Raw genomic sequence first — 14,495 nt, forward strand, 5'->3', positions numbered from 1 at the left:
TCAGTTATACATCAGTACATCCTTTTATTATCGCAAATATGCAAGAAAAGTCAAATGGAGACACTGTAAATGAACACATGCCCTTTAATACCACAGTCTAATTGTTTTAAACACTTTAAATAATATACATTTGCACCTTATTATACCCTTTGAAATGTTTGAATCCATATGTACACAATGTAATGCTTTTGAATTATTTCCATTCTTCTTTTTTTTTTGTGACGAGGACTTAGAGGTCTCTTAAAAACACGAGGGTCCCGTTTAAAACCCAGAGTCCTGATAATTCAATATACAATAACTGTACAACTGACCCGCCTCAGAGGTGGAGTGAATGCCATGTAAAGTGGCTGAAACACTGACCAGCACTTCATCGAAAACGTGTGAACAATATGAAGTTCTCTTAGCTTTGTAACGAACCTGTCATTGAGTCAAAAGGTTTGGTTATTGCACAGAATGACAAACTCCAAAAACTGCATTTTCTGTTCCTTTTCTCACTTTATCTGCAGCCATTTATGTTTTATTCTAATGTGCACCCCTTAAAATCTGTTAGACGTCCATTTGTGACTTCTCATTGCAACGTCAGTGAGAAAACATGCCTTTTTTCCTTCCTCCCAGATGTTTGGTTTAATCTCAACTCTGATTCTTAGTTTTCGCTGAGTTCTCCACACTGGCTCAAAGATCTGGGGATCGGCAACTTCTGATCAAATTTCACTGAGAGCTTTTGGAGAGCTCATCGGCAAACGGATTAAACGCCAATTTTGTGATTTGCAATTTCAACATCAGTGAGAAAACAAGCCTTTTTTACTTCCTCCCTAAAAAAAAAAGGGTAATTCCTGCAGATGTTTGGTTTAAATTCAACTCTGATTCTTAGTTTTCGCTGAGTTTTTCACACCAAACTGGGTCAAAGGTCCCAGGATCAGCAGCTGTACGGTAACTTCTTCTCAGATTGAACTAGTCTGGTTTAACTCTGATTCTGAGTTTTTGATGACACCCAACTGGGTCAAAGATCCCGTACAGTAACTTCTCCCCAGATTTGACTCATCAGTTTGTGTGTTGCCGTGTGGTTCAGTGAGCCGCGGAGTAGGAGGGCGATTTTTTACAGAAAGCAGGGCATGGGGATGACACCACAGCAGGGGGTGAGAGCCGAGTTTCTACTGGCACCGCTGCGAGCCTTCGGGGAGGCGGTCGCTGTGAAGAGCCCAACATGCCTCTGAAACATGAAAGGCCCTGTTGACCATTCCCTTTGAGGCGACTGGATGCAAAGGCGCAGGCCACTGGCAGGTCAGAACAAAGATGGGCTTGATTGTGAGCGAGACCCCCGGGGAGGAGTGGATTTCTGCACTAACACCCAGCTCATCTTCCACCAATCACTGGCCTTATTTAATCAAACCATCCAGAGCAGATATTAGCACAACACGGTCCAAAAACCTACCTAAATAAAAAGCAACCCCAGTTTAGCTCAGAGCTCACAAAGATCAGAATGGACTTTTTTTTTTTTATATATCAGTCTTTTGGATTGGAAGAAACAGCATCTGTGAGTTACACACAAATACAAAGCATGGACAACTTGGCCTTTCTTGTTTTCTGTCTTTGATCCAGACATGTTGAGAATAAGACCAAAAGAATGAGAGCAGGATAGAGTAAATGCCGCCCACTCGCCTCTTTGTGAGAGACGCTGATGCTGGGAGTTTACTTTGGGTTCTGCCGTACGAACATGTGACAAACCAGAGAAAATAATCTTGGCTTAGAAGTGACAATATTGAAACAAACAAGAGACTTTGGCTCTCAAACTTTGCGCTGCGAGCTATTCTCAACAAAACCAGAGGCCTGGAGGAACACATGTTGGTATTTTTTGTATAATGCATTGTGTATTTGGCTATAAACTGCTAAAAGAGATGATGCCATTATGTTTTTACAATCAACAAAATCTGCACCTCGTCTCCTTTGGTACCTTTTCATTCTGTTGGAACGTGTTTTTGAACAGCCTGACTTCACGGGGCTCATCTAGTGTTGGCTGGGAAATGTTTAAGTGCAAAGAAACATTTAGAGTACATCTCTTGCTGATCACGAGACATACTGGCTACCGTCCACGTTGGTCCTCAAGTCTTTAACATTCTCCCTCATCAAACTGGAATACACTTAGAGCTTGTTCAACATTTCAAATGGACGTAAACTTCTGCTGAATAAAAGCAAATGTTTCGTGCCCGTGAGAAAGAATCCGATCAGAGACCCGAGATATGTTTTAGAGCTAATAAGCAGAAATTCCAGAGCACGTTTTATGTGTGTTACACATTTGACTATAAACAATTTTGAAAGATCCAGGTTCTCTTCCTTCCCTCGTTTGAACAATGGGACTTTTCCCGGCTCTGAATGCATTGCCAGCCAGATCGCTTTAGCCACATAGCCTGCAGACATCTGAGTTTCTGCCTCTACTGCCAAGAAACGCTCCCTCACAAGCTCTCAAAGCCTAATGAATACAACGTTCATACATCCTTCATATTGGAGAAAGGAAAAAACATTAAAAATAATCCTATTAATAATAATGGTTTACACCATGTCATGATAAGAACAGCAAAAGGAGCAAGAAGAACATACTTTAGAAACAACAATGAAAATTGTAATAAACAATCAGTTTGGCAAACGATGCTGCTTTCGGCGAGGCGACGCCGTCTGTAGCAAAGCCTGTAGGGGTGGGGGGGTCGAGGGTCTTGGGGGGATTTGGGGCCTTTTGGGGGACACGAGAAATTATGGGATTATGTCCTCTTCCTGTTATCATTACCAGCGTCCTGTCTGCCAAAGCTTTATGTCCCACAGCAGGCCAGACAAAGTTGGAGTAGGTGTGTGTGTTGGGATTCTTGGAGTTTTCTCAGTCCAAAAAGGGTCAGGATACCTTATTCATGAGGGAACCAGTCACGGTGCTATAAATTGTTCAAGTGAGCTGCTGTCGAGTCCATTTGTTTTCATCACAGTCTCTTTGGGAGTTGTTTAAACATAATCAAAAACTCTTGCTGCTGCTTTCTTTCCTTTGTTTGGTACTACATTCCCCTCAGAGTTCTGCAGAGACGCGAGGTTAACAAGCCTCTGCTAATACTTAGGTATGTTGGGGGGGGGGGGGGGCGGTGAGTGTCCTGTTGGAGGGTGAGGGGAGGGAAGGTGGTGTGAGAAGATGGAGGGAGTATTGGTAGGGTTGACAGTCCCTTTTCCCAGGATGCTCTAGTCCAGGGGCTCCTGTTTTATCCTGATGGACGTGTTCATTGAGAGGCTTCGTCGGTCCTCGCGACACAACACATACTCGCTGAACTGGGAAGAATCAACGCCGCCTCCACAAGACGCCGACACGCTGAAACCCTTCTGGAAGAGACGCTCCAGGACCTGAAGAGAGAGGAGAGAGGAGAGGGGAGAGAGAACGCCATTAATAACAGAACTGCCATATCAATCGAGTTGAAGGCTTCAAACTTTATAAAGAAAAAGCTGAACATTTTGGAAAAGAGTTCAACACTTTCTAACATTAGAAACATGGGGCTCACATTTAAAGTTAAAAAGGGTAAATGGCTCAAACATCTTCTTGCAGAAAGTTAGATGAGTCTGTTGCTAAACACGAAGCTACTGCTAGCTGACGGCTAACTTAGCTTCACATAAATACTGGAAACAAGATAAAAGATACCTTTGATTTTCTTAAGTCAAATGGTGATCTGGAAGCTTTTTATAAAAATTAAACAAACAAGATACATTGTGTAAACTGCTGAATGTTAGAGGTTGTTGTTAGTGGAATTTGCCACCGTTTGAAAGAGCTAGCTTAGCTGTTAGCCTGCTGCTAGCGGTAGCTTCGTATTTGTTGTATAGACTTGGGAGTGGTTTCAATCCTCTCTTCAAACTCTGCTGGTAGTGCCCAAGACCAGGCTCAAACCCCGAGGGCACCGAGCCTTCGCAGCAGCTGGCCCCAGGCTCTGGAGCACTCTGCCCCTCCATGTGAGGTCGGCCCAGACCCTAGGGGTTTTTAAATCAACACCAATAACTCACTTCTTCTCTCTGGCCTTCTAGTCAGAGCGGAGCACGACTCATGACATTTCCCTGTGTTTGATTTTTATATTTGCTGTTGTAATTTATTGTCTTCTGTTTTGCGATTGTAGTAAAGTGTTATTTATTATTTGCTTGTACAGCACTTTGGCTCGACCAAAAATCGTTTTTAAAATGTGCTATACAAATAAAACCTGATTTGATTTGTAAGCACCTGATTGAGCCCTTTCCCTTTTTACTTTTAATGTGAACCCATTTATTAGCATGATAAATACTTTTCTGCATGAATGTGGCTTTCCAGAATCAGATAGTCGTTTCCTCCATGAAAAATAATGACGACTTTTTAGAAAGTTTAATGATATCGCATTACCATCACTTAAAAGGTTGTTTTTTGTATTTTCAAAAAAGAATCATAATCTAAAAGTAGGGATAGATATAGGTATCACTTTATGACATCCATCCATCCTCAACCTCAGATCTTTGTCACAACATACACTCTGTGTCATTAACCTCCCCCTACACCAATCACACGTAGAGATGGAATAAAACCAGAGGGCTCTCCGACATCACACCACCTCTGCAATATTCATGCGCTTGTGCTGGATTGGCTCCTGAACCGAGGGCATGAGCTCAAAGGGATGAGGAGAGCGGAGTGTGAGCGCGAGGTGTGTTAAAGGGGCTGCGTTGAGCCGAGCGCCGTGATTACTGGAGCTCCTAATTTGAGTAATGAGGCCGGGGTGAGAGGAGAAGTGAGGTCCGTGAGCTAAAAGGAAGCAGCGACGTGTTGGGAATGAGGAGCGGGAGTTATGGGCGATCTGTGTGAGGACAAAGTGTTGGAGCTGCCGGGTGAGATGTTAGCCCTCGAGTCTGCACACACACTCGTCCAAATGCAGATTTGCAAAACATGTGAACTCCAAGATCCTTTTTCTCTCCTTATCTGCCGTAATCCTTGTGGGATGTTGTGTTTTTTTTTGGAGGGGGTATATCTAAATCCCAGTGCGAGGAGTGCTGTGTATTTACTTATTCCTCCGTCCTTTTTAATGCAGTGTGCAGCGCATGGAAATGAAAGGTCTTCGCCAAGGGCTAACCCCTTTACTGCCAGACACCGAGCCAGAGAAGTTCACACAAAATAGATCGGTTTCTTCAGATGCCCACACACAAACACTCACATGCACTAATGACCTCTCTAATTACAAGCGCGAGGATCCCATTGAGGGCTAAATTGGGGCAGTTAAGCCTCAAGGTCGAAAAGCAACATTTGCAGAAACTAAAATAATTTTCTCAAGGATGCAAGCTTACAAATGATACCACCTAAACGCACACAAACTTGAAGAACACACGTGATCCCTAACATCCTGATTAAACTGAAATGCAACCCGACATGCTGCTTGTAAGCATTAAGGGACCACTTGGGAAAAGTTACCCCCTCCTCTCTTCGTCCTCTGGCCATACGACGACGACAAACTCTGTAATTTGTGAGACAGAAGGGGCGGCAGACAGCTGATGGTGAGGATGGCTAATTAAGAGACCTGCCCAAGCATCAAACATTCCCAAACCCATGACAGACGACGAGGAGCCTAACGATTATGGAAATGATATTACATAGCCTTCTTTGATCATTGCATCACATTGCATTTCCCCCCCACCATCATCTCTTAAAGCATGTGGGACTGTCATGTTCGGCAATGAATTTGGTCACAGAGGAGAATGGCCTGATCAATAAAGATAGTCTGAAAAACACTTTTATCATTAATGCATGGCAACACAAAAGACTTTAGGATATTATTATAGATAGTTAACTGAGTCAAGGATACTGTAATGACTATAAGAAGCCGTGAAAGAAACTTCAGTTTGATACAGTGAATTAGTGCCATGGGGGGGATAAACAGTACACTGAATAATTAAGATGTATCCAAGCAAAAGGTTTTAATGTCCACGAGACATTGTCCTGAAATCAATCCCGGCTGACGACAGAAAGCAAAGCACCCTCTTAAAAAGCTGAGACATGGTGGCTCAGATCAGAACAACACACTGCAGGCTGCATGCTTCACATTTCTCTGCTTACTTTCCTGCCTCATTTGAGTGAAACCACAACAAAAAACGAGTTGCATGTAAGCGATCGGATTGGTTGAAGTTTCTTCCAAAGCTCGATGATATTCATGAAATGGAATTACAGCTAATTATTCCTTTTCATGTGCAATACTTTGAACTTCTAGCATGGCCACAACTCTGGAAAGGTTTTCTCTGATTATGTCATTACGAATTTCAAAACAGGAAATCAGAATACCAGCAAACTTTGAAAAGTGGACTCCAAGAAAATAGGTGCTAACTAGGGTTCTTCTACCTCGACACTTTCTGTAGGTTTGACCTAGAACCCAACATAAAAAGGTTAAACCTAGAACCACATGTGGGGATTTTATCCAGAGCCTTTCCACCTTTAAATAGTTCCAACAAGAACCCGTCCATGAGTTTCATGAGTGTATTAAATCAGAATAATACACATTTAATTATTCACAGGGTTGTTTTGTAAGGGTCTCATCTATAACCCTACTGTAAAGGGTTCTATGAAAAACCATGTTGTATTTCTACAGATGTGCCAAAATATTGAGTTTGTCTTTCATCTAAAATCCAACATACCATATGTGGGGATTTTAGATATGTTTTTGTTAGGGTTTCACCTATAACCCTATTCTTAAGGGTTCTATGAAAAACCACAGTTTATCCTAAAGATGTGCCAAAAAGACTAGTTTTACTTCAACCCAAGGTTTACAATCTGAGTTTCCGGGTTGTTGGAGGATGCTTTCAACGAAAAGGAACAATTGTTTCTTCTACAAAGCAAAGAAATGGTTCTTATTAGTACACATCATTTTCCAAAGGACTGTTAAAAAAACAAAATGGTTCTAGGTTAAACCTCAATCCTTAAGGAACAACCCGTCTCATTTCTAAGAGTGTATTATCCCATGACAATACTTCAGAAAAGTTCGCTCATTCTTCCCCAAACTTCTTGTCCTGTGTGTGATCGAAGCAGAAAGCGGAATAAAAGCTTCATCCCCGGTGGTCCTCACACATTTGAAACATAATAAAGCATTCTCACTGTTACCGGGTTCAATTGGCTGCACAGGGATCTGTCCCCATCACACACACACACGCCATATCTCACAGAGCTGCCACTCAATCTGGGGTTGCAGTGGGGATGAGGAGGGGGGGGGTACAAGAACCTCACGCCTCTAACCTCGCAGCACATTTCCAACACAGGGAAGATGGCGGGGCAAAAGGAATCAAAGGGGAAGAGTCTCAGGGCTGAAAACCGGAGCACGATGTAATATTGATGGCTGCTCTCTCAGGAGAAACTTGCTTGAGTTGATTGACATGTATGACACTCCTGTGATGGGCCCCTCACTCTGGGGGGTCTCTTTTGTTTAACTATGCACAGTCTTTAATATGCGACGAGGAGCTCTAACTCTGCATCGTATCCTCCGCTTAACACAAGCATCTGGCACAAAACAGCCGAGAAGCTCCAACTCTTTCTCATTCTCCGAGCCATCTGCCAGCTTTTTTTAAAAAGGAATCACAAGCGACAAAAACACTTTGACAGAGTAATATATTCTTATAGCATTTGGGCAACATTCATCATGTAGCTGTGTTACGGAGGCTGAGCTCACCATTACAAATGGACTCTTTGATTTAAAGTTTCTCTGAGTGGTATATCCACAAGGCAAGGCAAGTTTATTTATATAGCACTTTTCAACACAAGGCAATTCAAAGTGCTTTACAAAAAACGAAAGACATTAAGAAAATGGCATTTCAAATCAGTCATTAAAAAGAAAAGCTAATAAAATAAACATTAAAAGAAAAAATACATGGATAAAAGTTACAGTGCAGTCTAAGATATGAATAGTTCAATTAAAAGCAGCGACAAAAAGAAAAGTCTTCAGCCTGAATTTAAAAGTAGTCAGAGTTGCAGCGGACCTGCAGGTTTCTGGGAGTTTGTTCCAGATATTTGGAGCATAATAACTGAACGCTGCTTCTCCATGTTTAGTTCTGACTCTGGGGACAGAAAGCTGACCAGTCCCTGAAGACCTGAGAGATCTGGATGGTTCATAATTTAGCAGGAGGTCAGAAATGTATTTTGGGCCTAAACCATTCAGTGCTTTATAAACCAGCAGCAGTATTTTGAAATCTATTCTTTGACACACAGGAAGCCAGTGTAAAGACTTCAGAACTGGAGTGATGTGATCCACTTTCTTAGTGTTAGTGAGGACTCGAGCAGCGGCGTTCTGAATCAGCTGCAGCTTTCTAATAGATTTTTTAGTGAGACCTGCAAAGACACACACACTCATTTAGTTTAAGGGACTCTTGTGGTAATGCAACCTCTAACCCGGACAGTGCAAAGAGGAGAGAACGAGTCATTTCCAAGAGACTTTAGGTACAGTTCAGACTAATACTACAGTTACCAGTGGTAGAACATAACATGAATTATACTCAAATACATTAATTACAATTTTAAGCACTTAACCTTTCACGTTATTCTACTTTAACTTCTATTTGAAGGTGAATGTCAAGTAGGTTGGAAAACAGCTGTATGTTTGATTTGGATTTTACTTGATTTTCTTTTGGATAGCCTTTTATTCATTTCAGTCAGACACCTCACGTGTTTCTAAATATGTTTATTAGAAGCAGCATATAGTTTGGCGTCTAGGCTCGGGCCTCATCACTCCACAGAATTACAAAGAACATTGAGTGATGATTAGATAACTATCCCCGAGCCTACAGGTGGAAGCTGGGGTGGTGGGGGGGCAGGCGAGCAGCAGCAACGTGAGACACAGCAGCAGGAACATGAACGCAGCCATAGCAAGTGAACACAGCAGTGGCAGCACAGCGAGGCAGAGGCAGGAAGACCTGGCAGCTTCAATAGAGCGGCATGTTTAGGAGAATGTGATTGGCTGGTTGTAAGAGGGACGAGGCGCGTCACGTGTTAATGTATCATTGGTGCTCGAGTTGACTTTCTGAACTAGCTCACAGGCTTCGCCCCATTTGTGGTTTTCTGGCTTTGTGGTGCTAAAACTACAATAACCAGTTGTTATTTTAAGTACTAAACGTTCCACTGTATGGCACTTAATACTATTTTAAAACCAGAAAAAAGTAGTAGCTTGTATTTAGATTTTACTTTAGGAACAAGACTTGGTTGTCTTTTGGAGGAAACGTAAATTAGTGAGACTCTTTTCACCTTTAAAGGCGGGGTAGGTACGTTTGAGAAACCGGCTCGAGATACACTTTTTGTTATATTCCATGGAATGTTCTTAACATCCCGATAGCAATGAATATCTGAAGTGCTTTGACAATAAATACATACAAAACTTCATCTGTGGAAGCCGTGACGCTGTGAAAAGCACGACCAATCATCTGAGCCGGCTAAAGTAACTGGATGGCCTACCTGCCTGTCAGCCTTCCATCTGTGCACAAACTTATCTCGTGCCCTCATTGGTCATGTGCGCGTTCGTGTGTGTTGGAGGAGGGGCTCTGTGAGGAAGTGGAGATTTGTTCCGACTGTGTATTTTCAAATTATAGCGCACTCGAGCTGGTTTCTCCAAAATTACCTCCCCCACCTTTAATTGATGATGACGTTTTACTACACTAAGTTTATTTGACAGTAATATTTAATGCTGTGGGTATTCATTTTCACGTACAAAATAAATGGCCAGTTTAAAAAATATGATGCCGTCTTAATAATTAGCTTAAAGCGTAGCGTGAAGTCATTATTACACATCGAACAACTGCGACATTTAAATGCTGCTTACACAGTCATCCATCATTATTAATGACCCAATAATGTAAAACTCAAGGGACAGTCTGAGTTATGAGTAATTATAATTAGTTTAAGTGGTTAACTGAATATATTTGCACTTTAATTTAAGTATGATTTTGAATAAAATACTTTTAATTGAAGAGAACAGTAGAAGTGCTGATATCACTTTCCTTCACTGATCTCGTCTGCTTTTTAAACGTGTTCCTTTCTAGAGTCAAGTGTGCACTACTAAACCTCTTATTTTTACTTTTGATTGAACTGCTTAATAATTTTAAAAAATCTGCTCATTAATATGACTTTTTCCTCCAGTGTCCAGTCATTTAAAGAGGACGTATTATTCTCAATCAGTATGTAGTGTCTCTACTTTAAAGAGTCCTCTCCTGCTGATGTTCAGGTGTATATCAGTATGTAGAGTCTCTACTTTAAAGAGTTCTCTCCTGCTGATGTTCAGGTGTATATCAGTATGTAGTGTCTCTACTTTAAAGAGTCCTCTCCTGCTGATGTTCAGGTGTATATCAGTATGTAGTGTCTCTACTTTAAAGAGTCCTCTCCTGCTGATGTTCAGGTGTATATCAGTATGTAGTGTCTCTACTTTAAAGAGTCCTCTCCTGCTGATGTTCAGGTTCATATCAGTATGTAGTGTCTCTACTTTAAAGAGTCCTCTCCTGCTGATGTTCAGGTGTATATCAGTATGTAGTGTCTCTACTTTAAAGAGTCCTCTCCTGCTGATGTTCAGGTGTATATCAGTATGTAGTGTCTCTACTTTAAAGAGTCCTCTCCTGCTGATGTTCAGGTGTATATCAGTATGTAGTGTCTCTACTTTAAAGAGTCCTCTCCTGCTGATGTTCAGGTGTATATCAGTATGTAGTGTCTCTACTTTAAAGAGTCCTCTCCTGCTGATGTGCAGGTGTATATCAGTATGTAGTGTCTCTACTTTAAAGAGTCCTCTCCTGCTGATGTTCAGGTGTATATCAGTATGTAGTGTCTCTACTTTAAAGAGTCCTCTCCTGCTGATGTTCAGGTGTATATCACTATGTAGTGTCTCTACTTTAAAGAGTCCTCTCCTGCTGATGTTCAGGTTCATATCAGTATGTAGTGTCTCTACTTTAAAGAGTCCTCTCCTGCTGATGTTCAGGTGTATATCACTATGTAGTGTCTCTACTTTAAAGAGTCCTCTCCTGCTGATGTTCAGGTGTATATCAGTATGTAGTGTCTCTACTTTAAAGAGTCCTCTCCTGCTGATGTTCAGGTGTATATCAGTATGTAGTGTCTCTACATGTCTTCATGCTTTAATGTTCAAAAAGCTCTTTATTCTTCTCATACTGCCTGTGCTGCAGCACCTCTTTTTACCCTCTGTCTAAAACCAGAGCCCAGTCTGCTCTGATTGGTTAGCTGGCCGGCTCTGTTGTGATTGGTCCACCGATTAGAGATGTCCTGCCTCTTAGCCTATCACGTACAATGTGTTGGAGCGCTAGCCAATAGACGCACGAGTGGTACATGGCAAACAAAGACTGTGTGTGGGAGAGAAAACTCTGAAGGGGAGACAGGGATCTTAGCCTTTGATGACCCCCATACAGGAAAGGGACAACCTTAGGGCCTCTTTAAAGGAACTAGATACTTGTTTAGCCTGGGGATACTGGGAGTATACTGGGGATACTGGGAGTATACTGGGGATACTGGGAGTATACTGGGGATACTGGGGATACTTGGAGTATACTGGGGATACTGGGAATACTGGGAGTATACTGGGGATACTGGGAATACAATTTTATCATGGTTTAGTTATCCAGAATAGTTATCCTACCACTTTAAATTGGCATGAATCTTTCAATATGAAAGTAAAAAAACTATAATCATTACCGTCATTTATCCATTTATGTTTTTACTTTCGACTGCGTCGCCGGTACAGAGAAGAGGTGTTAATCCGGGTGTAAAATAAATGTGGAATGCCCCCTTTAAAAGCTTAGGATGAAGTACCCAGGGTTTCTTAACTACCAAGTGGTGCACTCCCAAAGCTGTGTAATGTTGGGGGATACTGGGGATACTGGGAGTATACTGGGAGTATACTGGGGATACTGGGAATACCCCCCCTCCCTTACAATAACAGTGTTAACATCCCGTTCTGCCACTGAGGAGCAACTGAAGGTGTTTCTGCTCTGAAGAGCTTTCTCTCTCTCTCCAGTCGGTGAAGGATTGATGGAGTGGCAGAGTGACATGTAAGAGTGTGTTGCGATGCGTTGCGACTCGTTGCGTTCCCGCCCGGCCGCAGAGGGACGTCTCTACGACCGCCTGGCTGTCACTCTGATGGAGGACGGATTGGCTGTGGTGTGATCCCAGCACTTCATCACAGTGATGAATTGAGCAGCAGCCCGGTGTGCGTGCGTGTGTGTGTGTGTGTGTGTGTGTGCGTGTGCGTGTGCGTGTGTGTGTGTGTGTGTGTGTGTGTGTGTGTGTGCACCTCTGTGGCTCTTTGGCTAAATGTTTTCCTCCCGTTAAGTGCCTCTGCCAGTCTGTTTCTCTCCGCTGGATCTACATCACGGCGCAGCAGGTGGTTCGCATTATTCCCTTAAATTCCAGTCATGACTTCATGGACAAGCTCTCGCCAAGGTGGGGTTGTTTATCCTCACATCTGAACACACAGGAAGAAGGACTAAAGGAGGCTAAATTAAAGAAATTACTTTGTACTACTGTCAGAGTTTCCTTTACAGATATTATCTCTGTAGAAACAAACTGTTTGCATTGTTATTTTCTAACTGTACGTCCCCCACAGCTCTGGATATTGACTGACTTGCACATTAGTCATTTTATTTATAAAACTGTCCAAATCGGTTATATCTTCTACAGTTACTCATATTATTTATACAAAGTGTGTATACTAGTCTACTGGCTGTTATATACACACTACGTCAAGTGTCTATACTTCCATTCATACTGTTAATAGTGATTATACCTATAACACTTTCTCTGTATACACTCAAGCGTCTATACGTCCTCCATCTCCTGCTTCTCTTGCACTTCTGAGTAGATGCTAACTGCATTTCCCATGACTTGTATTCAATGTGCAATCGAGGATAAAAGTACAAAATTATGATAAAGTTTAATCTAATATATAATGTATCAGAAATCTTGTCTACAAAAGTGTTTTAAATTCTGCTTGAATGAGATGTTTAACTCATTTATTTGACCTTAGGGATGTTATCTTAGAGGCCTTATTAAGCTTTGTGGCCTTTTCCCTTTCCTATAGTGTGTTCTACATGTATAGGTTTGTGTGCATGTAAAAATCCAGTTTCTCAAAATACAAATATGAACCTGAAAATGAGCATAAAAAGGGCCCTTTAAGTGAATAAAAAACTGATCAAAACGGAGAAATATGTGTTTGAATATTTGATAAAAGCCTATAATAAGTGCTTCAAATATGTGAATTAGACATTTCACTGCATTACTGACCTAAGGCATGTTACTTTATCTTTGAGTGTATAAAAAACAGATTTTAAACTCCGTTGCTTAGTGTACAGTAAAGTATTGGGAACATGTTATCTCATTGTGACCGGAGTATCACAAGGTCTAGCAGTTTCCAAGCCTCAGGCAACACAGCAAACGTACCTTTACTTCAATAAAAACCATTTGAGACTAAAGTGAATTCTCCATGCCAGTGAGATATAATAAATTGAATAGGGAGTACATTTAAAAGCTGTCACATATCCATCTCTTTCCTGTCTTCAATAAAACCTCATAAATACTCTGTTCCAGACTTTAGACAGAGTGTGGTTGTGTGTGTGTGTGTGTGTGTGTGTGTGTGTGTGGGGGTGTGTGTGTGTGTGTGTGTGTGTGTGTGTGTGTGTGTGTGTGTGTGTGGTTGTGTGAGTGGGTCCAGGACTGAAATCAGATCGTATTGTCTGGCGGGTAAGACGAGGATTACTTCCCTAACCTTCTCATACCTTCACGGAACAATGAGAGAGGACAGAATGAGCAAGTTGTTTAGAAAAATATCTGCTTACACCGCAAAAAACACATCCATCTGCTCCGTGTGTCCTCATCTACATCGACTCAATGAGCCGGACCCCTTCTACTGCGCCTGCATATGTGTGAGGCGTTTAACATCATGTTGTGTATCTGTGTGTCTTAAAGGCGCCGGCAACAGACAGAGACATGGTGAACAGGAAACCGTACAGATCCTCTGTCTGCTCGCAGGATTTTCAGTCTATAGAGGAGCTACCTAAACAAAAAAAACTAATTTCAGACCATGTTAGTCAGACACATCCCATAACCACCCTCACTGGTAAACAGAGTAGGAAACTGTTGTGTTAGTTGATGCGGCCAATTAATTATATTGCAAGTCATTTAAAAATCTATAAAAGAAGTATAAACCGGTTTAGGCTGTTTGAGAAATTGTAAGTATGGTATTAAAAAATGCAATACGTGTATTTCAATCGCCCTGAGCGGTGTTATATTGGAGTCTTTTTATAAAAAAAACGAGCCGTGTCTTAAAAAGGAGTAAAGCGTAAATTATGCATATCATTTCCCCCCCTCTCCATTCCTCTTCTTCATTTATTCGCAGCAAAAACATGGCCGCAGTCCACGCCAGCTCTGTCCCGCTCGCTCAACTCTCCCCCTGAAGGAGGTCTCACTTTGGGGGAGGTGGAGGTGTCATGGCGCAGTAACCTGGCTGGGG

The 14,495-nt window shown here is 41.9% G+C and overlaps 1 protein-coding gene across 3 annotated transcripts in view; it reads right to left on the minus strand.

The window, feature by feature from the left end:
* Window positions 1–14,495, minus strand: part of LOC117556916 (BTB/POZ domain-containing protein kctd15) — a 43,501-nt gene continuing 29,006 nt past the window's right edge. For all 3 annotated transcript variants that reach the window (XM_034232512.1, XM_034232511.1, XM_034232510.1), the window contains exon 5: window positions 1–3,372. In XM_034232512.1, the coding sequence (XP_034088403.1) occupies window positions 3,214–3,372 (159 nt within the window). In that variant the 3' untranslated portion in view covers window positions 1–3,213. The remainder of the gene's footprint in view (window positions 3,373–14,495) is intronic.

The sequence above is a fragment of the Gymnodraco acuticeps genome, unplaced genomic scaffold (genome assembly GCF_902827175.1).
Source record: "Gymnodraco acuticeps unplaced genomic scaffold, fGymAcu1.1, whole genome shotgun sequence".
Classification (NCBI taxonomy): Eukaryota; Metazoa; Chordata; class Actinopteri; order Perciformes; family Bathydraconidae; genus Gymnodraco; species Gymnodraco acuticeps.